The sequence below is a fragment of the Hemitrygon akajei genome, unplaced genomic scaffold (genome assembly GCF_048418815.1).
Source record: "Hemitrygon akajei unplaced genomic scaffold, sHemAka1.3 Scf000060, whole genome shotgun sequence".
Taxonomy (NCBI): Eukaryota; Metazoa; Chordata; class Chondrichthyes; order Myliobatiformes; family Dasyatidae; genus Hemitrygon; species Hemitrygon akajei.
The window spans coordinates 5,315,476-5,342,392 of record NW_027331946.1 but is presented as its reverse complement, the minus strand read 5'-3'; the positions used below and the strand labels follow the sequence as shown (position 1 = coordinate 5,342,392).

The window sequence follows — 26,917 nt, the reverse complement described above, 5'->3', positions numbered from 1 at the left end:
CCGCCTCCCGTTCTGCAGTGAGTCCGGCCTCCGCATCATCATTGGCTTCCATGACTCTCTCGGCTTCCATTGTGAGTTTATTGAAACTCACTCTGAGCTCCTCTTCAGACATGTCTTCATAGGTCCTGGTAATGCTGTTGGCCAGATGAGAAAACAAACTTTTTGCTGTCATTCTCTCCAGCTTGAGTTGCTCAACCGATTTCCCAATAGCTTGATCAGACATGTTTGATTCTCTCTGCAGGCTGTTCACAGGTGAGAGTACAACTTTTTAGTGATGCTTTGATGTTGTTTTATCTGAACTTGATTTCCTTCCTTCTTCAGGACTCCAGGTTAACCGGATTCTATTCAATGACCAAACAACTTTCCTTCTTTTTCCTTTTTTATTTTTATTTTTGCAAGTGTGGCAGCTCATAGTTCTTAGTTATTAGTCAGTAGTCATAAATAATCAGTCATGTCAGTTATTAGTCTAGTCAATGTTAGTCATAAGGCAGTAGCAGTAGCATTAGCATTAGGATTAGGTGAAAAACTGGCTGCCTCTCGGACTTCGGAGACGATTTCGGAGCTGCACCTCCGTTTCTCTACTGGATCGTTATGGTTCCAAACTGGGTGAACTCTCTCGAACGTTTGCGAGCTCTTCTTAAGCCTCGTGCCGTTTTCAAGAAGTGCCTGTGTGCGATGATCCCGATGGCGGAATTAACCCAAACGCAGTGACAGCAGTGCTCCTTTCCCTGAAAGTCTCAACAATTATTTAAAGTTCGGCATCTTACCGCAGGTTGTGACGCCGCTCTCGGACTGTCCCTGTGACGCTGCGGGTTCTGCCCAAATGTTCTGGGCGGAAACCACCCTCAGGCAGTAGGTTCCGTCCTCTCTGCCAGTGAATTCTTGCTCTTTCTTAATACCTTCCTGAAACTCCAGTTTGAGTTGACAATGATGCACATTTGGTGGAGGTGGCCGAGAGAATCTCTTCCCAAAGTCTGAGCAGGTGATCAGCCTCTACCCAGTGTGAACTCGCTGGTGTCTCAGTAGATTAGATGACAGCGTGAATCCCTTCCCACAGTCTGAGCAGGTGAACGGCCGCTCCCCAGTGTGAACTGACTGGTGTGCCAATAGTTTGGACGACTGTGTGAATCCCTTTCCACAGACTGAGCAGGTGAATGGCCTCTCCCCAGTGTGAACTCGCTGGTGGTTTTGTAGATCAGATGATTGAGTAAATCCCTTCCCACATTCTGAGCAGGTGAATGGCTTCTCCCCAGTGTGAACTCGCTGGTGTCTCTGTAAGGTGGATGAATGACTGAATCCTTTCCCACATTCTGAGCAGGTGAATGGCCTCTCCCCAGTGTGAACTCGTTGGTGACTGTGTAGGGTGGATGAATGACTGAATCCCTTCCCACAGTCTAAGCAGATGAACGGCCTCTCCCCAGTGTGAACTCGCTGGTGTTTTTGTAGATCAGATGACTGACTGAATCCCTTCCCACATTCTGAGCAGGTGAACGGCCACACCCCAGTGTGAACTCGCTGGTGTGCCTTCAGTGTGGATGAGCAAGTGAATCCCTTCCCACAGTCTGAGCAGGTGAATGGCCTCTCCCCCGTGTGAACACGCTGATGTACCTTCAGTTTAGATGAGCAAGTGAATCCCTTCCCACAGTCTGAGCAGGTGAACAGCCGCTGCCCAGTGTGAACTCGCTGGTGAGCCATTAGGACAGATGACTGAGTGAATCCTTTCCCACAAATTCAGCAGATGACCAGCCTCTGCCCAGTGTGAACTGACTGGTGTGTCCACAGGTGGGAAAACCAACTGAACCCCTTCCCACACACAGAATAGATGAATGGCCTTGCCCAGCGTGAACCTTCAGTTGAGATTACCGAGTGAATCTATTCCCACAGTCTGAGCAGGTGAACGGCCTCTCCCCTGTGTAAAATGACGGACTTGTCAGTTGGTCAGATGACCGAGTGAATCCCTCCCCACAGTCTGAGTAGGAAGGATGGCTGGTTGAATCTCTTGCTCCTTAAATATCTAGACAGAGACAGCACAACTGGTGTGTTTGAATTCCCATAGACAAATTCCTTGTCGATTTTAACCTGTAAAAAGATTTAAAAATCCATCAGTGGGTGAAGGACAACATTTGAGATGAGATCACTTGAGTTGCCAAGGTGTGATCTGACATCACACTGTTACAGTGAAGTTCAACCCAAGTTGGAGAGTGAAATCACCTTCTAACTGGGCACAGTGCTAGTATCTGGAACGACCCTCAAACCCTCTGATGTTCTGTAAGAATGGGACACTTATGCCATTTCCAGTCTGTGACTTGGCTCTGTTTGACTCTGTCCATTTGAATTATTCCCTCTTCCCACTGAGCTGAAAGGGTGTCTGGCCCCACGGTAACTAAACCCTCACACACAAATAGCCTTTGTTGATGTGCAGCTAGGGTTTTCCTTTATGTAATGTTAATTTAAAGTGCCACAGTTTCAATGCCATGTCAATATCTCCTGACCTGGCTGGTGGCGTAGTGGCATCAGTGCCAGACTTCGGGACGAAAGCTCCTGAGTTCGAATCAGCTTTGCATCCGTGCTGGGTTACCAGCTGGTGATCTCTTTGGAAACTCACCTGGCAGAAGTTTCCCCTCATGTTTCCCTGAACGTTTCACCTTTCACCCTTAACCCATGGCCTCTGGTTGTAGTCCCACCCCCATCTCAGTGGTAAAAGCCAGCTTGCTTTTACCCTATCTATAAACCTCTAAATAGTCATATAACTCCATCAAATCTCCCCTCAATCTTCTACATTCCAAGGAATAAAGTCCTGGCCTGTTCAATCTCTCCTTATAACCCAAGTCCTCCAGACCTGGTAACATCCTTGTGAATTTTCTCTGAACTCTTTCAAAGTCCTTACATCTTTCCTGTAGGTTGCTGACCAAAACTGCACTCAACACTCCAAATTAGGCCTCAGCAATGTCTTGTACATAGTCAACATAACATACCATTCAGTACTTTGGTTTATGAAGGACTATGGAACAAAATCTTTCTTTCCGTCCCTATCGAACTGTGACACCAGTTTCAGTGAAATATAGACCTGTATTCCCAGATCCCATTCCTCAACAACACTCCTCCATGTCCTACCAGTCACTGTGTAAGATCTACCCTGGTAGGTCCCACCAACATGCAACACCTCGCACTTGTCTGCATTGAATTCCATTTTCCATTTCTCAAGCCATATTTCCACCTGATCCCGTTCGCACTGCAAGCCATGATAGTCTTCTCGCAGTCCGCTGAATCCCCAGTCTCGGTTTCATCCACAAATTTGCCGATCCCTAACCATCTTATCATCCAGATTACTGATATAGATGACAAACAACAACAGATCCAGCTCTGATCCCTGTGGCACACCACTAGTCACAGGCCTCCGGTCAGAGAGGCAACCATCTGCTACCACACTCTGGCTTCTCCCAAAGACAGTGTCTCATCCAATTTACTGTCTAATCTTGACTGCTGAATGACTGAACCTTCTTGACCAACCTCCCATATGAGACTTTGTCAAGTGCCTTGCTAACGTCCATGTAGACAACGTCCACTGCCTTGTCTTCATCTACTTTCCTGATAACTTCCTCGAGAGACTCTATAAGACTGGTTAGACATGACCTACCATGCACAAAGCCATGCTGTCTATCCTTAATCAGTCCAAATCAATCCAAATACTTATATATCCGGTTCCTGCACATATGTTCTAATAACTTTACCACTACTGATCTCAAGCTCACTAACGTAACATTTACTTGTTTCTCCTTAGAGCCCTTCTCGAACAGTGGAACAACATCGGCTGTCCTCCAATCCTCCAGTACCTCACCTGTCACTAAGGATGATTTAAATATTTGTGCTTGGGCCCCGATAATTTCTGCACTTGTCCTCCGCAGAGTCCTAGGGAACAACTTGTCAGGCCCTGGGGATTTATCCATGCTAATTTGCCTAAAGACAGCAAACACCTCCACCTCTGTAATGTATACAGGGTCCATGAAGTTGATACTGCCTTGCCTCACCTGTGTCCATCTCCTGAGCAAATACAGATGCTAAACAACTATTTAAAACCTCCCCCATCTATTTTGTCTCCCGTATAGATTACCATTCTGATCGTACAGAGGGGGCATGTTTCTGTTCTGACCTTCTCCATGTTTCTGTGACAGAGAAGCTGGGCAAACTTGACTGGAAGGGAAAAGGTAGGAGTGACAACGGAGCAGCAATGGCTGGAGTTTCTGGGAGCAATTCGAGAGCTGAGTGATCGATACATCCCAAAGAAGTGGAAGCATTGTAAAGGCAGGAGGACACAACCATGGCTGAAATGAGAAGCCAAAGCCAACATAAAAGTCAAAGAGGGGGCAAACAAAAGAGCAGAAACTATTGGGAAGCTTTTAGAAACCAAGAGAAGACAACTGAAAAAATTGTCGGATGAGCTCATGGTGTGGAATTATGATATTGTAGCACCCAACAGTCTGAGGGATTTAGAGGAACAAAATATCCAGGGCCTCGATATCTCTTGAAAACCAAGGTTCCTTGCACCAGTTATCTTTCAACTTTTAGTTTTGCAGGCACGTACAAACTCTACATCATCAAAATTTCACTTCTGAAGAACTCCCACTCACCAACTAATTATGGTAATTATCATAAATTATCAAATTAGTAAAATTATAAATTAGCAAATTATCATAATTTGTCAGAAAACAGCTTGTCCCAATCCACACTTGGCAGATCTTTTCTGACGCCATCAAAATTGACCTTTCTCCAATTTAGAATCTCAACCCATAGTCCAGACCTCTCTTTTTCCATATTTACTTTGAATCTCATGGCATTATGATCACTAATTTCTGTCAACAGCCCCGGATCATTTCCTGATAGTTTATTGCACATGCAATTGCATATGCAACTTCTACATTGGGAATTCTACGTCCCGATTAAGGGCACATTTGACAAACTCTACCCCAATAGTCTTTTTATGGTATGGGAGTCTCAATCAATATATGGAAAATTAAAATCACTTAATATATCAACCTTTGTTTCTTAGCATGTTCTGTGATCACTGGAGAAAGATTTGTTCCTCTATATTCCTCAGACTATTGGCTGGAACCAAGTTCCAGCAATGGCTACAATATCATAATATATGGTCCATACATACTGGTTGTGTGGTGGAAAAAAACACAACAGTGCCTCTTTCACCTCAGAGCATTGAAAAGTTTGAAATGGGGACCTACATCCTAAGAAATTTCTACAGGGTCACAATTGAGAGCATTGTGACTGGCTGTGTCACTGCCTGGTATGGGGACTGTACTTCCCTCAATTGCACGACTCTGCAGAGAGTGGTGCGGACAGCCCAGCGCATCTGTAGATGTGAACTTCCCACTATTCAGGGCTGTAAAGAGGACCCGAAGGGTCATTGGGGATCCCAATCAACCCAACCACCAACTGCCATCTGGGAAATGGTACCGCAGCATAAAAGCCAGGACCAGCAGGCTCTGGGACAGCTTCTTCCACCAGGCCATCAGACTGATTAATTCATGCTGATACAACTGTATTTCTATGTTATGTTGACTGTCCTGTTGTACATACTGTTTATTATAAATTACCATAAATTGCACATTGCACATTTAGACAGAGACATAATGTAAATATTTCTACTGCTCATGTATATGAAGGATATAAGTATTAAAGTCAATTCAATTCCATTCACCCCCTCCATTATCTGTTCTGTCATTCTGGCTCCCTCCCTGCCTGCAACTTTAAATCCCCCACTAGCACTTGCAAGCCTTACCACTAGGATATTAGTCCCCTTCTAGTTCTGTTCCCCTAACTATCGAATCCCCTATCACATCTTTGACTTACCTCTGCCAGATAATCCCTCCCCCAACAGTTTCGAAAGTGGTCCACCTGTTGTTGTGGGGGATGGCCACAGGAGTATTCTACGATGGCTGTTTAACCTCATTCCCCTTCCTGACTCTCACCCAGTTTCCTGTGTCCTGCACCTCGATGTAACACACCTCTCTTTCTGTCATTTCTATCACCCCCTCCCACTCCCGGCTAATCCGGAATTCATCCATTTCAAGATCCAACTCCTTAAAGTGCTGGGTTACAAGCTGCAGCTGGATGCACATCTTGTAGGTGAGGGCATCAGGGACACTGGAGGTCTCCCCACCTTCCCACCAATGTCCCCTCCAATTTGTAATCACCAGTGTGCACAAAAACCTTGTGCTGTGCAAATTTTTGCCCAGTGAGAACAACATGTGCACACTGAATTTTATATAGAGAGGTATTCATTTCTACAGCTAGCAAGTCACTGTCAATAAGCACTTTGATCTCCTCTGTGTTTCACCGACTTCATCTTCACTCTCAAACAACCTGTGTAACAGGTCTGTAGCAGTACTAAAGGATTTTCTCGCCAGTGCTTTTGCACACCGTATATACATTGGTAGGCAAAAGTTTGGGCACCCCGGTCAAAATTTCTGTTATTCTTAATAGTTAACTGAGTGGAAGATGAACTGATCTCCAAAAGTCATAAAGTTAAAGATGAAACATTCTTTTCAACATATTAAGCAAGATTAGTGTATTATTTTTGTTTTTACAATTTCAGAGTGGAAAAAAAGGAAAAGAGCACCCTGCAAAAGTTTGGGAACCCCAAGAGATTTGAGCTGTCAGATAATTTTTACCAAGGTCTCAAACCTTAATTAGCTTGTTAGGGCTATGGCTTGTTCACAATCTTCATCAGAAAAAGCCAGGTGTTGCAAATTTCAAAACTTTATAAATACCCTGACTCCACAAACCTTGTCCCAACAATCAGCAGCCATGGACTCCTCTAAGCCCCTGCCTAGCACTCTGAAAATTAAAATGCATGATGCAGGAGAAGACTATAAGAAGATAGCAAAGCATTTTCAGGTAGCCATTACGTCAGTTTGTAATGTAGTTAAGAAATGGCAGTTAACAGGTACAGTGGAGGTCAAGTTGAGGTCTAGAAGACCAAGAAATCCTTCTGCGAGAACTGCTCGTAGGATTGCTAGAAAGGGAAATCAAAACCCCTGTTTGACTGCAAAAGACCTTCAGTAATATTCAGCAGACTCTGAAGTGGTGGTGCACTGATCTATTGTGCAGGGACACCTGTACAAGTATGACCTTCATGGAAGAGTCATCAGAAGAAAACCTTTACTGTGCCCTTGCCACAAAATTCAGCGTCAGAAGTTTGCAAAGGAACATCTAAACAAGCGAAACAATGAAGGGTCTCGGCCTGAAACGTCGACAGTGCTTCTCCCTATAGATGCTGCCTGGCCTGCTGTGTTCCACCAGCATTTTGTGTGTGTTATCTAAACAAGCCTTATGCATTTTGGAAACAAGTCCTGTGGACTGATGAAGCTAAAAAAAGAACTTTTTAGCCACAATGAGCAAAGTATGTTTGGAGGAAAAAAAAGGGTGCAGAATTTCATGAAAAGAACACCTCTCTAACTGTTAACCATGGGGATGGATCGACCATGCTTTGGGCTTGTGTTGCAGCCAGTGGCACGGGGAACGTTTCACTGGTAGAGGGAAAAATTAATTCAATTCAATACCAGCAAGTTCTTGAAGCACACATCGCATCATCTGTAAAAAAGCTGAAGATGAAAAGAGGATGGAAATCAAGTCATCATTTTACTCGTTTAGCTATTCACAGGAACAGAAATTTTGACCAGGGGTGCCTATCACTGTATGCAATTTTCTTGCTAAATGGTGCTTCAAAAAGTTGTACTTCCAAATATCACTCCTCTTCTTCCCACTTGCAAATTATCCAACAACTTTTGCATTACCACAATATACACAGGTCACACCAGTTTCTGTACTGTACATAAATATTTCCCCTGAACCCTCCCTCAAGTTACGGACAGTGAAGAACTCGGTGATGACAATGCCAACGAATATGAAGGGAAGGGCAGTACTCTGTCTCATTGGAGTCTGGCACATTTGTGATGTGAAAGCCCAGTGTTTGATATTATTATGTGCCCAGAGAGAATTGGACAGAACATGTTCTCATGGGCAGAAAAGTCCAGAGCAAGAGCAGGCAGAACAAGCAACACACACAAAATGCTGGAGGAACTCAGCAGGCCGGACAGCATCTATGGGAAAGAGTACTAATGCTGAGTTCCTCCGTCATTTTGTGTGTGTTGCTTGGATTTACAGCAGCTGCAGATATTCTCTTGCTGCGGTTGGAGATAGAGCAAAGGTGATTTTCTCAACAGCTGATAGAAAGATTTTGTTCTCTTTTTTCCGAATTCCTAATCCTTGCATTCAGATTGCTGGAGCTCAGCTCTGTCTGTGAGATCTAACTGCTCCCGTTCCCTGATTAGCCGGAAGCTCCCCGGGGCCGGTGTACGGATCGTGGGGCTGAGAGAGAGGAAAAAGACCTTGCCTGTGCCGTGTTTACGGGCCACAGTTCTCACAGCAATTGTCACTCAATTAGAGCCAAAAAAGCCCTTACCTTTCCGCTCCTCCCGACATTTTGTATACTGCACGCATGCGTAGTTATCGGAGACGGCAGCAACCCTGCGCCTGCGCATTTGATCGGTGCTTCAAACGGCAGAGAAATTTTAATCGCGCGGCTTTATGGGTAATCATGGTGCCATTAAAAATTTCTGCAAGCACCTGTTCCATGTCCATATCTTAGTTTTTTTTTGTGTGTAGAAAACTCAGCAGCTTTCTTAACGCAGAAAGCAGCTCCCATAAACGATACACTAAATATCAACAGGCATTTCGTGTATCTAATGCCAAAGTACAATCCTCTTACAAATGCAGATCTGAAACAAAAGAGATTCTGCAGTTGCTGGAAATACAAAGACGCACACACACACAATACTGGAGGAGCTCTGCAGTTCAGGCTGCAACTAAGCAGAGGAGTACACAGTCTAGACATGCTGAAGGGGCTCGGATTAAATGCTGCCCATTTCTTCCTCTCCACATTTGCTGCCTGATCTGCTGATTACCTGCAATGTTTTGTAGAAATTAACCATTTTGTTTTTCAATTAACCAGTTTCCAAATGTTTCTCATCTTTCATTTATAGCCACATCCTGCTGGTCTGGTTCCTCTTCCTCCTCCTGCTCGTAACTCGAAAGAGACTACACAGATTGATCAGGTGGTTAAGAAGGCAAATGGCGTGGTTGTCTTTATTAGTTGAAGCATTGAGTTCAAAAGTCGGAAAGTTGTGTTGCGGCTGTTACGAGCCTGCGGTCGTACTGTGACTGTTTCTTTAAGAGCGCCGGCGTCGTGAGGAGGCGGGACTATGACGTCAGTCACAGGCTGACAGCGCTGACTGTGGACTGAACCATAAGAGAGAGAGAGAGCGATCTGCAGACAGGCAGTCGGGAGAGGGAGGGAGGGAGGGAGAGAGAGAGAGAGAGAGAGAGAGAGAGAGAGAGAGAGAGAGAGAGAGAGAGAGAGAGAGAGAGAGAGAGAGAGAGAGAGAGAGAGAGAGAGAGAGAGAGACTAGAAAAGCTGATAGCTTTAGTTAGTCGCAGCTGAGGCTTCGAACTCTCCTATGCCCACAAGAGTGGGTTGACCATCGGTACACGGAACCACAACGAATGTGTGTGGCTGTCACTTCGTATAATCCATAGGAGTGGATTTTGGAATATTTTGTGTTAACCCTTGCCTGGGTATGTCTGTGTGATAACCCCTGGAAGACGGTATTCCATGACAGGTCACTTTCGCTGATAACTCGTATGTGGACGGATTCAACGGATAAGAACTTCGTCGACGGTTATTTTGAAGTAACGGCCTTTTCTCTACGTTTCACCCTGGATTACAAATATCTCTCTCCCATCATTTATTCCGTGGATTACTGAACTTTCCTACTTTGCCATCTCAAGACTCTAAGCTTTGTTCCCTCAGTCTGGATAGTTTGGGAATTATATTTACACATATATACACTTAACACTGTTAACTTTCCTTTATTTCGTTAAGTTACTATATTATAAGTAGATACTAATAAAGAGAGTGGTTTTAACATCAAAACCAGACTCCAGTGTGAACTCTATTGCTGCTGGTTCGTTTCTAAAAAGTTTAAGTTCGAAACACAGTTTTATAAAACTAGTTAGACCACATCTGGAGTGTTTCATACAGTTCTGGTCGCCCCCATTCTCGGAGGGATGTCGAGGCTTTGGACAGAGCGCAGAAGAGGTTTACCAGGATACTGCCTGGATTAGAGGGCATGAGCTATAACGAGAGGCTGGACAAACTTGTGTTGTTTTCTCCAGAGCGGCGCCGGCTGGGGTGAGACTAGATGGACGTTTATAACATTACGAGAGGAATAGATAGAGTGGACAGACAATATATTTTTCATGGGGGTTGAAATGTCTAATACATTTAAGGTGAGAGGAGATGTGAGCGGGAATTTTGCTTCTTTCCACGGAGTAGTGGGTAACTGGACATGTGTCTGGGGGTGGGAGAAGAAAGCGGCCACGTGGTCCCGTTTCCTGTACACGTTTTCGGCAGATCTGCAGCATCTGCGGGTCACTGCTCTACGTGTACGTGTAGCTTCATCTTTCCCCGTTCAGACAAGGCAGTGAGATCCGGATCTGTCACGTCCTCTCGTTGTAGTGGACAATATGTTTTTTTTTCTGCAATATTTTCAGCATGTTCCATTCACTGTTTTTATCTGCTGAAGTGCTGCCAATGTTTCTAGGTGTCTGACCCATTTATGTGAGAATTTAGCCTTTTCTATTTCTCTGAGCTTCTCATAAATGTGTACAGTTTAGTTAAGCTTCACTCCACTTCTTCCAAAGCAACAACCCAGTCAGTCAAATAGTTCCACACAATTAAAATAGATTATTACATCGTTTTTTTAAATTTTGTACTATTTATATAATTTAACTATGTAATATTTATATTCTTATATTAAAACATAATTGTTAAAATCTATGGTTATCAATTAGGTTCTACTGCTGCCGCAGAGACAACGAATTTCATGACATATGTCGGTGCTATTAAACCTGATTCTGATATTGATATGGGAGACACATTACCGGTCACCTGATCCCTGTTACCGCAGATCATAATGAGAGATTGAAGCCTTTTCTATTTACTTGCATTCCTCAGAAATGACAACAGTTCAGTTTTCTTCTGCGGTTCCAGAGCAGAAGCTCAGTCTGTCTAATATTTCCACACAATTAAAATGGGGAATTTGTTTATTATCATCACGTACTGAGCTACAGTGAAAATCTTCTCTGACGTACCATCCACACAAATCAATACATCACAACAGTACATTGAGCTGAAATACGACAGAACAATAACTGTAACAAAGCATTATGGCTGCAGAGAAAGTGCAGTACAGATAGACATATGGTGCAGGGTCACGTCGAGTTACATTGTGAGGCCGAGACCATTTTATCATTCATTTGGCTTGTAGACACAGACAGGAAGCTGCCCTTGAGCTTGTCATTACTAATAACTACAGCTCTTCTTTTTTCTCAGTTTCTCGTGGCACTAGACGGGAATGTCCATTAACCCCTTTATTATTTAATCTTGTATTGGAGCCTTTAGCTATAACACTACGTGAAACTAAAAATATTCTCGGTATCTCTATGAATGGAACCATAAGCCATAAAGATTTCTCTTTATGCAGATGATCTTTTGGTTTTTATTTCAAATCTTGAGGAATCAATTCCTAATCTTTTGGAAACACTTAAAGCTTTTAGTAAACTTTCAGGATATAAACTTAACTTGAATTAAAGTGAATTGTTTCCATTAAATGTCACTGTTAGTATATATAATGATATTCCTTTTAAAATTGTTAATACCTTTAGATATTTAGGTATTATAATTACTAAAAAACATAAAGATCTCTATGAAGCGAATGTAGTTCCTTTAATGGACTCCATGAAACAACTATTTTCTAGATGGAATCCACGTATTTTTTCTTTAATAGGTCGTATTCACGCTGTGAAAATGATGATTTTACCTAGATTTTTATATATTTTCCAAAATATACCTATCTTTTTAACTAATTTTTTTTTCGATCAAATTGACTCTCTTATTTCTTCCTTTATTTGGAACAATAAAAGTCCAAGAATTAATAAGTATCATTTACAAAAATCTAAAAAAATGGTTGACTTGAACTTCCTAATTTAAGACGGTATTAGTGGGCTGTGAATATTAGACAATTATGTTTTTGGTTATATTGGGTTGATAATACCCAAAAATCATTATGGGTTGATTTGGAATTAAAAGTTCTGAAACAATTTTATTTAACTTAAATTTTAGGAGCTCCATTACCTTTACAGCTCTCTAAAATTCCAAATTTAAATCTTTACCCGGTTATTAAACAACCCCTACGGATTTGGGTTCAGTTTCGTTTTTTAAAAAAAATTTTGAACAATTTAAGTTGTCTAGTTTTTATATCGAAACTTTTCATTTAAACCTTCAACAACTGACCCCATTTTTTCTCCTATGGAAAAATAAAAGGATCCTTTGAAGAGTTAACTAATAAATTTTCTCTCGCTCATACACATTTTTTGCAATACGTTCAGGTGAAACATTTTTTACAACAATGTTTACCTAAGTTTCCATATTTACAAGAATCTGATTTGTTCGATATCATTTTGAAATTGAATCCCTTAGTGAAAGATTCCATTAGCAGAATTTATAATTTGTTTTTATTACAAAAAGAGAACGTATCACTAAAGATTAAACAATATTGTGAGAGAGAACTTAACCTTTGTTAATGAAGACTGGCTTCGAGTTTTGAAAAACGTAAATTCTTCTTCTGTATGTGCCAACCATTGTTTCATTCAATTTAAAATTGTTCACGATTATTATTTAACAAAGGAGAGACTATCTGAAATATTTCCTACTATAGACCAATGCTGTGATAGATGTGAAACTAAAGTAGCTACTTTGTCACATATGTTCAGGTCATATTCTTCATTAAAATCGTTTTGAAAATCTTTATTTTGTACAATTTATAAAGCTCTGAAAATTAGTTTACAACCTAATAGATTGACTGTTCTATTTGGAATAGTTCCACATCATATTCAGGGTATTTCATCTTCAGATCGACCTGTAATTTCATTTGTTACACTACTGACAAGAAGGGCTATTTTATTAAAATGGAAAGATATTTCTTCCCCTACATTAATTGAATGGTTTTCGCAAGGAATGTTATGTCTTAGTTTGGAAAAAAATTAGAAGTAGAACTTTTGATCCTCTATTCGATTTTGAGGGAAGTTGGGGTTCTTTTGCCAAATATTATCATTTAATTTGAATTACGCTATATGGTTTCCTTCCAATTTTATTTTTTTATAAATATGAAATGACGGTTGATGTTTCTTATTTTCATATTTAGATGATGGTCAAATGTGTGTTACTTATGTAGTTAGTGTTTTTTTTTCCTAGTTAGAAGGGGTTCTTTTTTTCCCTTTTATATATATATTTCCAATATTATATTTTACGATCAGTTCTTTCAGCTTTATTAATTGTATACATATTAATCTATTGAAGTTTTGTATAATTTTATAGCTGTAGAAGATTATGTACCTATAAAAAAATTATAAAAATGAAAAAAAATGAAAACGACAAAACAATAACTGTGACAAAGCATTATGGCTGCAGAGAATGTACAGTGCAGATAGACATATGGTGCAGGGTCACGTCGAGTTACATTGTGAGGCCGAGTACATTTTATCATTCATTTGGCTAATAATCACAGACAGGAAGCCGTCCTTGAGCCGGGTGGTTCGCGCTTTAAGGCTTTTGTATCTCTTCCCCGATGGGAGAGCGGGTTTGCAGCAAGAATGTCCAGGTTGTGAGGATGTTTGAGTACATGGCCTGCTTTTCCGAGGCAGGGGAAGTGTAGGGAGAGTCCATGGAGGGGAGGCTTGTTTCTCTGATGTTCTCTGTTCTCCAAAGTTCTCTGCAGTTCCTTGCAGTCATGGGCAGAGCAGCAGCCGTACGAAGGCATGAAGTATCGACAAGAAGCTCAGAGACCTCGGCCTTCACCCTGCCTTGTGTAGCTGGATCCTGGACTTCCTGACAGATCGCCGGCAGGTGGTAAGAGTGGGCTCCCTCACCTCTGTCTCTCTGACCCTCAGCACACATACCCCACAGGGTTGTCTCCTTGCCCCCTCCTTTACTCTCTGTGCACCCATGACTTCCGTTGCCACCCACAACTCCAATCTGCTAATTAAATTTGCTGACGACACTACACTGACTGGCCTGATCTCAAATAATAACGAGGCAGCCTACAGAGAAGAAGTCATCACCCCGACACAGTGGTGTCAAGAAAACAACCTCTCCCTCATTGTGACAAAAACACAGGAGCTGGTTGTGGATTTCAGGAGGAATGGAGACAGGGACCAAATTCAACATTTCCAAGTCTGTTATTGACACAAAATGCACATTTTAATATTGATCATGACACAATGTATTTTATATATCGTTATTAACAAAAACATATTTATAGATTGTTACTGACAGAGAATCGTATAATTTATGTTCCGTGTGTTATCTGAATGTACTTGCCTGTGATGCTGCCACAAGTCAGTGTTTCTCTGTACCTGTACCTTCCCGTACTTGTGCACTTGGCAATAAATTCAACAGGATCTGAGAAATCTCAGTGAGATTTGATTAGTGATGATCATCTTGGCAGCTCGGTAGGTCGAATGTATGAGACAGTACACTGTTAAATGCAAAACCCTGAACAGTGTTGATGATCAGAGGGATCTCAGACTCCAAGTTCATCGCACCCTGAAAGAGACTGCACAGATTGACCGGGAGGTTAAGAAGGCAAATGGCATGGTTGTCTTTATTAGTTGAAGCATTGAGTTCAAAAGTTGGGAAGTTGTGTTGCAGCTGTTACGAGCCTGCGGTCGTACTGTGACTGTTTCCTTAAGAGCGCCGGCGTGAGGAGGCGGGACTATGACGTCAGTCACAGGCTGACAGCGCTGACTGTGGACTGAACCATGAGAGAGAGAGAGAGAGAGAGAGAGAGAGAGAGAGAGAGAGAGAGAGAGAGAGAGAGAGAGAGAGAGAGCGCGACTGGAAAAGCTGATCGCTTCAGTTAGTCGCATCTGAGGCTTGGAACTCTCCTATGTCCACGAGAGTGGGTTGATAATCGGCACACAGAACCACAACGAACGTGTGTGGCTGTCACTTCGTATAATCCATAGGAGTGGGTTTCGGAATATCTTGTATTAACCCTTGCCTGGGAAGGTTGTGTGGTAACCGCTGGAAGACGGTATTCCTGTGACAGGTCACTTTCGCTGATAACTCGTATGTGGACGATTCAACGGATAAGAACTTGGTCGACGGTTATTTTGAAGTAACGGCCTTTTCTCTACGTTTCACCCTGGATCACAAATATCTCCCGACGATCATTTATTCCGTGGATTACTGAACTTTCCTACTTTACCATCTCAAGATTCTGAGCTTTGTTCCCTCAAGCTCGATAGTCTGGGAGTTATATTTACACATATATACACTTAACACTGTTAACTTTATTTCGTTTAAGTTTCTATATTATAAGTAGATACTAATAAAGAGAGTGGTTTTAACATCAAAACCAGACTCCAGTGTGAACTCTATTGCTGCTGGTTCGTTTCTAAAACGTCACAGTTCGTAACACAGTTTTATAAAACTAGTTAGACCACATCTGGAGTGTTTCATACAGTTCTGGTCGCCCCCCATTCTCGGAAGGATGTCGGGGCTTTGGAGAGGGCGCAGAAGAGGTTTACCAGGACACTGCCTGGATTAGAAGGCATAAGTTATAACGAGAGGCTAGACAAACTTGTGTTGTTTTCTCCAGAGCGGGGCAGGCTGGGGTGAGACTGGATGGACGTTTATTAGATTACGGGAGGAATAGATAGAGTGGACAGACGATATATTTGTCCTGGGGGTTGAAATGCCTGATACATTTAAGGTGAGAGGAGATCTGAGAGACAAGTTTGCTTTTTTCCGCAAAGTAGTTAGTCACCAATCCTGTCACGTGATCCCGTTTCCTGTTCACGTTTTTCCGCAGATCTGCAGCATCTGCGGGTCACTGCTCTACGTGTACGTGTAGCTTCATCTTTCCCCGTTCAGACAAGGCAGTGAGATCCGGATCTGTCACGTCCTCTCGTTGTGGTGGACAATATGTTTTTTTCTGCAATATTTTCAGCATGTTCCATTCACTGTTTTTATCTGCTGATGTGCTGCCAATGTTTCTGGGTGCCTGACCCATTTATGTGAGAATTTAGCCTTTTCTATTTCTCTGCGCTTCTCATAAATGTGTACAGTTTAGTTAAGCTTCACTCCACTACTTCCAAAGCAACAACCCAGTCAGTCAAATAGTTCCACACAATTAAAATAGTTTATTACATCGTTTTTTTCATTTCGTACTATTTATATAATTTAACTATGTAATATTTATATTATTATATTAAATCACAATTGTTAAAATCTATGGTTATGAATTAGGTTCTACTGCTGCCGCAGAGACAACGAATTTCATGACATATGTCAGTGCTATTAAACCTGATTCTGATATTGATATGGGAGACCCACCACCGGTCACCTGATCCCAGTTACTGCAGATCGTAATGAGAGATTGAAGCCTTTTCTATTTTTTTGCATTCCTCAGAAATGACAACAGTTCTGTTTCCTTCTGCGGTTTCAGAGCAGAAGCTCAGTGTGTCTAACATTTCCACACAATTAAAACGGGGTATTTGTTTATTCTTATTACGTACTGAGACACAGTGAAAATCTTGTCTGACGTACCATCCACACAGATCGATACATTACAACAGTACATTGAGCTGATATACGACAAAACACTCACTGTAACAAAGCATTATGGCTGCAGAGAAAGTGCAGTGCAGATAGACATATGGTGCAGGGTCACGTCGAGTTACATTGTGAGGCCGAGTCCATTTTATCATTCATTTGGCTTATAACTGCAGACAGGAAGCCGTCCTTCAGCCTGGTGTTACGCACTTTAAGGCTTTTGTATCTCTCCGTCAATGTGGGAGCTGGTTTGCTGCAAAAATGTCCGGGTTGTGAGGATCTTTGAGTACATGGCCTGCTTTTCCGAGGGAGGGGAAGTGTAGGAAGTGTCCATGGAGGGGAGGCTTGTTTCTCTGATGTTCTCTGTTCTCCAAAGTTCTCTGCAGTTCCTTGCAGTCATGGGCAGAGCAGTAGCCATACGAAGGCGTGAAGTATCGACAAGGAGCTCAAAGACCTCGCCTTCACCCTGCCTTGTGTAGCTGGATCCTGGACTTCCTGTCAGATCGCCAGCAGGTAGTAAGAGTGGGCTCCATCTCCTCTGTCTCTCTGACCCTCAGCACACATAACCCAAGGGTTGTCTCTTTTGCCCCCTCCTTTACTCTCTGTGCACATATGACTTGTGTTGCCACCCACAGCTCCAATCTGCTAATTAAATTTGCTGACAGCACTACATTGATTGGCCTAATCTGAAATACTGATAACAATCGATCAAATGCCTCCTGACAAGGCTCGGTCAAAACAAACTTTTCACCCTTCGTCAGGAGATTGGTCAGAGAAAGAGCGTTAGCAGCAAAGTTCTTACAGAACTTACGATAATATCCATCCATTCCCAGAAACCTTCTAAGAGCCTTCTTAGCAGTCAGAATAGGAACTTGAGAAATTGCCTGGACGTTTGCCCGAACAGGAGCCAAATTGCTTTGCCCAACAACATAGCCAAGACAGGTCACAGTGTCATGGCCAAATTCACTCTCAGCCAAGTTAACTGTAAGGCTGGCCCGGGAAAACCTGTCAAACAGCTTTTCTACTGCAGAGATATGCTCTTCCCAAGTGTCATTCCCTGTGACTAAGTCATCAATATAGGCATCTGTGTGTTCTAACCCTCGAATTACAGAATCAAACGTTCTCTGGAATGTTCCTGGAGCATTTTTGTATTAAGATATTGTATTCACACAAACCAGATGGTGTCACAAATGCAGAAATTTCTCTACCTCTGTCCGTCAATGGAACACACCAATACCCTTTCAACAGATCTATCTTTGTAAGAAATTAGCTATTCCAACCTTATCGTTGTTTTTGTTACTGCATTTTCCTTCCTATAATCAGTGCAAAATCTAACACTACCGTCAGGTTTAGGCACAATAACGCATGGTGACACCAATCTGATGCTGAAGGACTAATAATACCATTTTCCAGCATATATTCAATTTCTTCCTCAGCCAATTTACACTTTTCTACGTTCATGCGATATAGGTTTTGTTTAATCGGTTTGGCTTGACCAATATCTACATCATGTATTGCGACCGTGGTTTGCTTGGGAACATCAGGAAATAAATCTTTAAATTTCAGAACTAATTCCTTCAGCTGTTGTTGTTGCTTTGGCTGCAGATGAGACAACTTGTTATCAATGTTTTCTGGAACAACCGAGTTCATTAGCCTAACTGGGACCACGTTTGGCTTGTGAAAAGTCTCAGACGAGTCAAATGCTTCATTCTCAGGGTTGCCAGATTCATATGTTTTGACAACAACACACACAGATGGTGCCTGCTTGTCAAAATAAGGCTTTATTATATTTATGTGTACCACCTGTGTTAGTTTACGTTGGTCGGGTGTTTTAATAACATAATTCAGATTATTAATTTGAGAGATTATTTCATGCGGTCTATTGAATTTCACCTGAAGTGGATTTGTCAACATTGGAGATAAGGCTAGCACCTCATCTCCCACCTGGTATTTTCTTTCGCGAGCCTGCTTATCAAACCAACACTTCATTTTGTCTTGAGAAATCTTTAAGATTTCTCTACAGGATTGGTGTAATATATTTTTGAACTTCAAAACATAGCCTAACAAGTTAATATGTACATCTCCATCAATCCACTGTTCCTTTAACAAGGTCAAAGGTCCGCTCACTCTATGACCAAATACCAGTTCAAATGGACTAAAGTCCAGTGATTCCTGGACCAACTCTCTGACTGCGAACAAAAACAAATGTATTCCTTCATCCCAGTCTTTTCCATTTTCAACACAATATGTCCTAATCATTGTTTTCTGGGTAGAATGAAAATTTTCTACAGCACCCTGTGATTCCGGATGGTATGCAGACAATATAACTTGTTTAGCTCCCAGTTCATAAACTACCTCCTGGAATAATCCAGATGTAAAGTTACTTACTTGTTCAGACTGGATTTCTTTAGGCAAACCAAATAAAGTATAAAGCTTGGTAAGAGCCTTCGCCACAGTTTTAGCTTTAATATTGCTGAAAGGTATTGCCTCTGGGAATCTGGATGCAGTACACATAATAGTTAGCAAATACTGATGGCCAGCTTTAGTCTTTGGCAATGGGCCAGCACAATCCACTATAACTTTAGAAAAGGGTTCACCGAATGCAGGTATAGGCCAGAGTGGGGCCACTGGGGTGACCTGATTAGGTTTACCCACAACTTGATAAGTGTGACAGGTTCTGCAGTGGGTCACAACATCTTTCCTCAAATTCGGCCAGTAAAATTATTTCATAATCCTGTTTACAGTTTTATTCACTCCAAAATGTCGACCTAAAGCCATACTGTGGGCCATGGTTAAAATTTCAGTCCTATAAACTGTAGGAACTACAACTTGGTGAACAATTGTCCATGCCTCACTCACTTCTATAGCAGGTGGCTTCCACTTCCTCATTAACACTCCATCCTTGAGGTAATACCCAACTGGCATTTTCTTGATCTCATCATCTGAGAGAGCTGATTTTTAAAACTTCAATCTCAGGGTCTGGGTTCTGTTCTGCTATAACCTCCTTCCTTGACAGGGATAAATCTTTCTCATCAGACTTACTACCGGAATCCTGTTGAAACAATGAAGGCAGTAAAGTCCCTGACAAGTCATCATAACCTGAATCCCGATTTTGGCTATAACATATAACAATCATATAACAATCACAGCACGGAAACAGGCCATTCCGGCCCTCCTAGTCCGTGCCGAACTCTTAATCTCACCTAGAACTTTTGCCCCCTAACTCTCAATGGCTATCATGGGTATCAGAATCAAGCTGCACAGAACCGTCTGCGTCAGCAGACTTTTTAGCCATACTTCGAGTTACTGGGCAGGAAGGATAAATGTTAAAATCCATCTGTGGGTCGTCAGTGGTTGGCTTAGTTGTCAACTGCACTGCAGGAACAACGTTACCATCTGCCAGGTCATCCCCTAACAGCAAAGTAACATCTCCCGCCGGTAAACTGGAGCACAATCCGATTTTAACAGGTCCCGAAACCAACCCTGACTGTAAAGTTACCTTGTACAACGGCACAGAAACCATGCTGCCCCCAATGCATCACCAAACTTTAGAACACTGTCTAATATAAGTGACTGAGAAGCCCAATGCATCACCAAACTTTAGAACACTGTCTAATATAAGTGACTGAGAAGCCCCAGTAACTCGAAGAATTTTCACTGGTACCGGGGTTGACCCCTCCTTTACTAATACAAATCCATCTGACATAAAATGATCGAATCGCTTCTTAACTCGGTCAGACCTCTCAGTCCTTATCTGAGCCTTAACAGAATGTTCAAAACACTGTGGGTTTATAGGTGCTTCAACATACTGAACACCGGCATTTGGGACTGCCTTCTTTTCGTTTTTTCTCTTCAGGATGGAACTAATAGCCATCTTATGACCAGCTTTCTGGCAATAGTAACAAGTAAGATTAGAATATTTCTCCTTTAACTGTTTCCCTTCATCCTTACTCTTGCACTAGTCCCAGCTTTAATTTCTGGTTTACCCTGGTGATCCCTGCTACTCTTTTGGAAGCTCTTATTCGGGGTGTTAGGGGTAACGCTACTTTGTAACGGGGTCCAAAATAGACCCCATGAACTCTGCTGCTATTAAGAGAGAGAGAGGGGGAGGCGTCCAGAGCGATGAGAGAGAGAGGGGGACAGAAACTTCTCGAAAGATGATGCTGGAAGTATTTATCAACCTCTGTCTCGTCAAATGGAGGTACCAATTTAACTTCCCGACTGGCCTCAAACTTATCAACAGAGTCTAACACTCGACCCCTTTGCTGCAATCTCTCTATCTTTTCCAGCTCGAGCAGCCTCTGCCTTTCTGCTTCCTCCCTCTGTTTTTTTTCTGCCTCTTCTCTCTGCTTTTGTGCCTCCCTAGCCTCAAACTGCCTCTGACTTTCCGCAGCCTCCATCTTTAATTTTTCTCACTTGTACTGGAGCTCAAGCTCACTAGGTTTACTTGCAGGAAACACCTCCAATTCCTCCACTTTAAACACATCTGTGCCCTCCTGATTGTCAATTTCACCTTAGCAAGTTTTAGCCTTTTGGCAATACTCAACAACTCAAAAGTTCTGGCGTCCTCTAATGCCTCAGAGGTTGGCGCTTCCAGACATCTATCAGCATCCATTGCTGCTGATTTTCCACACACAAACCAATCAGAAGGGATTTCCCCAATGAAATCAATAATAAATCAATAAGTCCCCAAATTTGTTCATATCCCGGACGCAGGCCCCAATTTTGTTATGAATCGCAACGCTTTAGACACGAACCAGCGGCAATAAACTACACTTGGAGTCTGTTTTTGATGTTAAAACGACCTTTATTAGGATCTACTTATAACATAGTGTTACGTACCCCGTAACTGGGTGTCTTACCAGCAAAGATAGAAGTATCCGTTGGAGTCTGGTACTATTATCAAAACAGTGTTTATTAGTAAAATATACAAATCAATATCAACAATGCAAATATACAGATAAAATACGTTAGTAATACTAAACCTAAAAGTGTGGGTATAATAATAATCGATAATAAACAAGCTCTATCGATGTCCGGGGATAATGAATTGTCATATGTGAATATAAAGTTCAGTTCTGTTCATACAGGCTGAGGTAGTTGTTGGTCGATGTGTTGTAATTGTTGGAGAGAGAGAGAAAGAGAGAGAGCGAGCAAACAGTGACAGCCAGTCAAACCTTTCTTTACGTTCTTGATCCGTCGATGTGTTTTTGTGGCCATTCAGGTATGACCCCTCTGTCCTTTAGCTAGACCGTTCTTCTATGGTGGACTCGTCACCCAGGCAAGGGTAGACACACACACAAGGCCCCACCGGCCTCGCTATAAACACTATGAGTTAAAATTGACCGATCCTTCGTTCGGTCTCCGATGCCCCACACTTTCTTGTGGGTTCCAACACTTAAACAGTGCTCACTAGTGTGTCTCTTGGTGCGTCTGAGGGTTGTCTCCCTAGATCTCACTTTTATCCCTACTCACTGGGTCTCAGGTGTCAATCAGTTTTGAATGGCTTAGCCCATCAAACCAGCCCACTCCGGCTGTCCACTGAGGAATTTTACTGAACAGAATAGTACCAAGTAAACAGCCCTCTCCGGAGCCATAAGTTTTACAGGAGTCATAATATGGTGGAACAACAAGTCTCTTCCTCCCTGTGTTATCTCTGCCTTATTTGAAGCAAATGTTCCAGTCCAAGTATGTTTTTGTTCCAGCTCTTTCTCTCTCATTTGCAGCCTGGCAAGAGTAACGGTTTGTAATTCTCCCAGGGGAGGGGGACATGGGCAACCCTGCATCCTTCTGCCCATCAAAGCTGTTCATCCTTCGTAATACCCCCATCCTTCTAGGAATTTTCACCAAAGGGGAACATTAACTAGTACAGCGTTTTACAGGATTACAGAGTTTAGCAAAAAAAAAACACAGAAGTGTTCTTAACTATAAAGCAATACAGATATACCTTCACTTAGCATCTAGATAAACAGTCAGCGATTACATTGTCACTTCCTTTAATATGTTGCATCTGAATATCAAACTCTTGTAGCATCAGACTCCAATTTAATAATCTCCTGTTTTTATTGTTCATGTTAGCCAGGAATACCAAAGGGTTGTGATCTGTATAAACAATTAAAGGTCTTTGTGCTGAACAAATGTACACTTCAAAGTGTTGCATTGCCAAAACAAGTGCCAACAATTCTTTTTCTACGGTAGAGTAATTCCTCTGGTGTACATTGAACTTCCGAGAGAAATATACTACCGGGTGTTCCACCCCATCCCCTGCTTTCTGCAATAGGACTGCCCCTGCAGCCTCATCACTTGCATCAGTCGCCAGGGAGAAAGGTTCCAACAAGTCAGGTGCCTTTAACACAGGGTGATGGCACAGTATGGTTCTTAACTTGTCAAAAGCATCCTGACAAGAATTGTTCCACTCAAATTTTTCTTCCTTCTGTAGGAGTTTTGTAAGCGGGAGGGCGATATCAGCAAAGTTCTTACAAAATTTTCGATAGTACCCCACCATGCTCAAAAATCTTCTTAAGGCTCTCTTATTTGTTGGTACAGGAACCTCGGAAATAGCCTGTACTTTTGCCTGCACAGGAGCCAACTGCCCCTGTCCTACCACATACCCCAAGTAGGTGATTGTGGCATGACCAAATTCACTCTTTGCAAGGTTCACTGTAAGTTGGGCTGCAGACATTCTTTTGAACAGGTTTTCTACAGCCTCAATGTGCTCATCCCAGGTGTCATTCCAAACTACCAATTCGTCAATATAAGCCTTGATATTTGTTAACCCTTTTATCACCATGTCAATCATCCTCTGGAATGTCCCTGGTGCATTTTTCATTCCGAACGGCAAGACGTTGTACTCGTAAAGCTTGGATGGGGTGACAAAGTCTGGAATTTCTCGAGCCCTGTCCGTTAAAGGAACGCACCAGTATCCCTTTAACAAGTCAATCTTAGTGATGTACCTCGCTTTCCCCATTTTATCAATGCAATCGTCCACCCTAGGGATAGGGCAAGCATCTGTCTGCGTGACAGCATTCACCTTTCTGTAATCGGTACAGAATCTTGTGGCACTGTCCGGTTTCGGTACTACCACGCAGGGAGAGGCCCACACAGAAAAGGATTCACGAATTATACCAGCAGCTAGCATATGCTCAATTTCTTTTTCTACTGGCTTGCTCTTTTCCGAATTCATCCGGGAAGGGGATTGTTTAATAGGCTGGTTCGAGGTAACAATGACATCATGCTCTGTTCCTTTACACCTCCTTGGAACATCTGGACATAAATCTGTATGCTGTTTAATGAGCTGTGTTAACTGCTCTCTTTGTTCAGGCTCTAAGTGATTGACTTTATCAGCAAGGTTGGCTAGAATAACAGTTCTCTAGTCTGGTGGGTATTATACTTATCTTTTCAAAACGCTCTGGGTCCTACTCAACACTCTTCTCTTCCTCATCAGTTTTCGTGACTGCACCGACCTCCGCGGGGGTCGTTTCATGATACCCTTTCAGCATGTTTACATGAACCAACTGGTTCGGCTTGCGTCTATCAGGGGTTTCAATCACATAGTTCAGCGAGCCTACTTTCTTAACTACTTTGTATGGTCCTTGAAACCTCGCCTGTAGGGGGTTGGTAACTACAGGGAATAGGACCAAGACCTTATCGCCCACGTGAAATTCTTGCTCTCGGGTACATTTGTCATACCATTGTTTCATTCTCGTCTGGGAGTCTTTTAAATTTTCCTTTGCCAAGGCGCATACTTTATGGAGTCTTTCCCGGAATTTTAAAACATAGTCAATCACACTGACTTGAACGTTCGGGCTAAACCACTTCTCTTTAAGTAGGGTTAAAGGTGCTCTGCGCCTGTGACCAAAAACGAGCTCAAACGGACTGAACCCCAGAGATTCCTGAACCGTGTCCCTCACTGCAAATAACAGAAGTGGTAATGCATCATCCCAGTCTCGAACGTCTTCCTGACAGTAAGTTTTAATCATAGTCTTTAGTGTAGCGTGGAATCTTTCCAACGCTCCTTGAGATTCCGGATGGTATGCAGAAGCTAAAATTTGTTTAACTCCCATCTGTGTCATCATTTGCTGAAATGCTCTGGATGTAAATGTACTCCCCTGATCCGATTGTATCTCCTTAGGTAGCCCCACTGTGGTAAAGAATTTAATGAGGGCCTTCACCACCGCAGGGGTCCTAACATTCCCCGGAGGCACAGCCTCTGGAAATCGTGTAGCGGCACACATCATGGTCATGACGTACTGCCGCCCACTCGCTGTTCTAGGCAAAGGTACCACAAAATCCACAACGATTCGGGAGAAAGGCTCCTCAAAAGCGGGTATCGGTCTGAGAGGTGCCTTGGGGATTACCTGGTTCGGCTTTCCTACCACCTGACACGCATGGCACCTTTTACAATAGTCAGCAATATCCTTCCTCATTTTTGGCCAATAGAAATCTTTCATAACCCTATCCACTGTCTTCCTTACTCCCAAATGTCCACCTGGAGGTCCCTTGCGAGCTAAGTTCAACATTTCATCCCGATACACCTTCGGTACTACCACCTGATGTTCTACCGCCCAGTCATCATCGACTGGCACTGTGGTCAGCCTCCACTTCCTCATCAACACTCCGTCCTCCAGGTAGTAACCCTCTGGTTCTTTATCCAGTTCTGTCTCAGAAAGAACTGACTCCCTCAATGCCACAAGCTCCTCGTCACGTCCTTGCTCCTTTATAAATTATTTTCTTGCTAAGGGTAGGTCCACCTCCTCTCCTTTATTATCCTTCCGCTCCCTATTCTCCGCTTTACCATCCCCTAACCCCTCTCGGTACAGGGTCGGTAAAAACGTCTCAGCCAAATCAACACAGGACTCATTTAAACTGTCCTCATTCTCAGCCGCCTTTCTCGACATGCTGCGAGTGATTGCGCATGCGGGATAGATCTTAGAATCCAGGAGCGGGTCCTCAGCCCTCACAGGCTTGCTCGTTAATTTCACTGCTGAACACACGTCACCACCTGCTAAATCATTACCAAGAAGGACGTCCACGCCGTCTCCCGGTAATTCTGACCGCACCCCTACTTCGACTGTCCAGATACCAGGTCACATTTTAACATGATCCTGTGCAAAGGTACAGCTTCTGTCCCTTTTCCTATGCCTCTTAATACCACCTCTCCAGTTTCAGGACCGAAATCTAGCACCTTACTTAGGATCAATGACTGATCAGCCCCAGTATCTCTCCAGATTCTCACTGGAAATGGGGTCTCTCCTTCTTTCACAGACACCGTCCCTTCTGAAATAAATTTCTCACGCCCCTCTCGTACTCTATCTACCTTTGCCTTCCTCGTCGATTTGCTGATCGACTCAATACACCCTGTAGGGACTGCGTTTTCCCTTTTCCTGTCCCCTTATTCGGAGCAAAGCACTTAGATGCAATATGACCAACCTTTCCACAATTATAACAGGTCAAGCCAGGAACTTTCCTGCCAGCCTACTTGTCCTCCTCCTTACCTTTACCACTAGCTCCCGGCTTATTCTCTACCATAGCCGGTGGACTTTCTTTACCGTCCCTACTGCCTTTCTGTTAACTCTTATTTGAGGAAAACTTTGTCTTGTGGGTTAGGGCATATTCATCTGCGAACCTGGCAAATTCTGATATAGACTTATTCGTCTTCTCGTTCAGATACATCCTGATATTATCTGAAACACAACCTTTAAATTCCTCAATCAAAATTAACTCTCTGAAACGAGGGAAGTCCTCCTCCACCTTTTCTGCAGCACACCAGCGATCCAAGAGCACACCCTTTTCATAGGCAAACTCTGCATACGTCTGATTCCACAGTTTCTTTAAATCTCTGAACTTTTGTCTATACGCTTCAGGTACCAACCCATAGGCCCGAAGGATAGCCTCCTTTACTTGCTCATAATCCTCAGACTCGTCCATGGGCAACGCCGCATATGCCCGTTGAGCATTACTTTTTAATGCACTTTGTAACAACGCCACCCACTGATCTCTGGGCCACTTCGGATTCACTGCCACCTTTTCAAAATGCAAGAAGTAACTATCAACATCTGTCTCCTTGAACGGAGGTACTAACCTAAACTCCCTACTAATATTAATCTCCTCTCTTGAGCCTTCACTTCGGTCTTTTCCCTGTTCCTTTAACCTCTCCATGTCCAGCGC

The 26,917-nt window shown here is 42.8% G+C and overlaps 2 protein-coding genes across 2 annotated transcripts in view; one reads left to right on the top strand and one right to left on the bottom strand.

Moving 5' to 3' along the window:
• The window catches only part of LOC140721733 (NACHT, LRR and PYD domains-containing protein 3-like), a 943,069-nt gene that overhangs the window by 149,798 nt on the left and 766,354 nt on the right, over window positions 1-26,917 (top strand). The gene's annotated exons all lie outside the window — the stretch shown is intronic.
• On the bottom strand, window positions 196-8,520 carry LOC140721699 (uncharacterized). The gene is made up of 2 exons (XM_073036486.1): window positions 8,477-8,520; window positions 196-2,079 (listed from the first exon to the last, which is right to left on the bottom strand). The coding sequence occupies exon 2, from the start codon at window positions 1,693-1,695 to the stop codon at window positions 994-996; it is 702 nt and encodes a 233-aa protein (XP_072892587.1). The 5' UTR covers window positions 1,696-2,079; window positions 8,477-8,520; the 3' UTR covers window positions 196-993.

Coding starts and splice junctions, on each gene's coding strand:
- LOC140721699 (XM_073036486.1), bottom strand. CDS start 1,695: ATGGCTCACCAGCGAGTTCACACTGGGCAGCGGCTGTTCACCTGCTCA.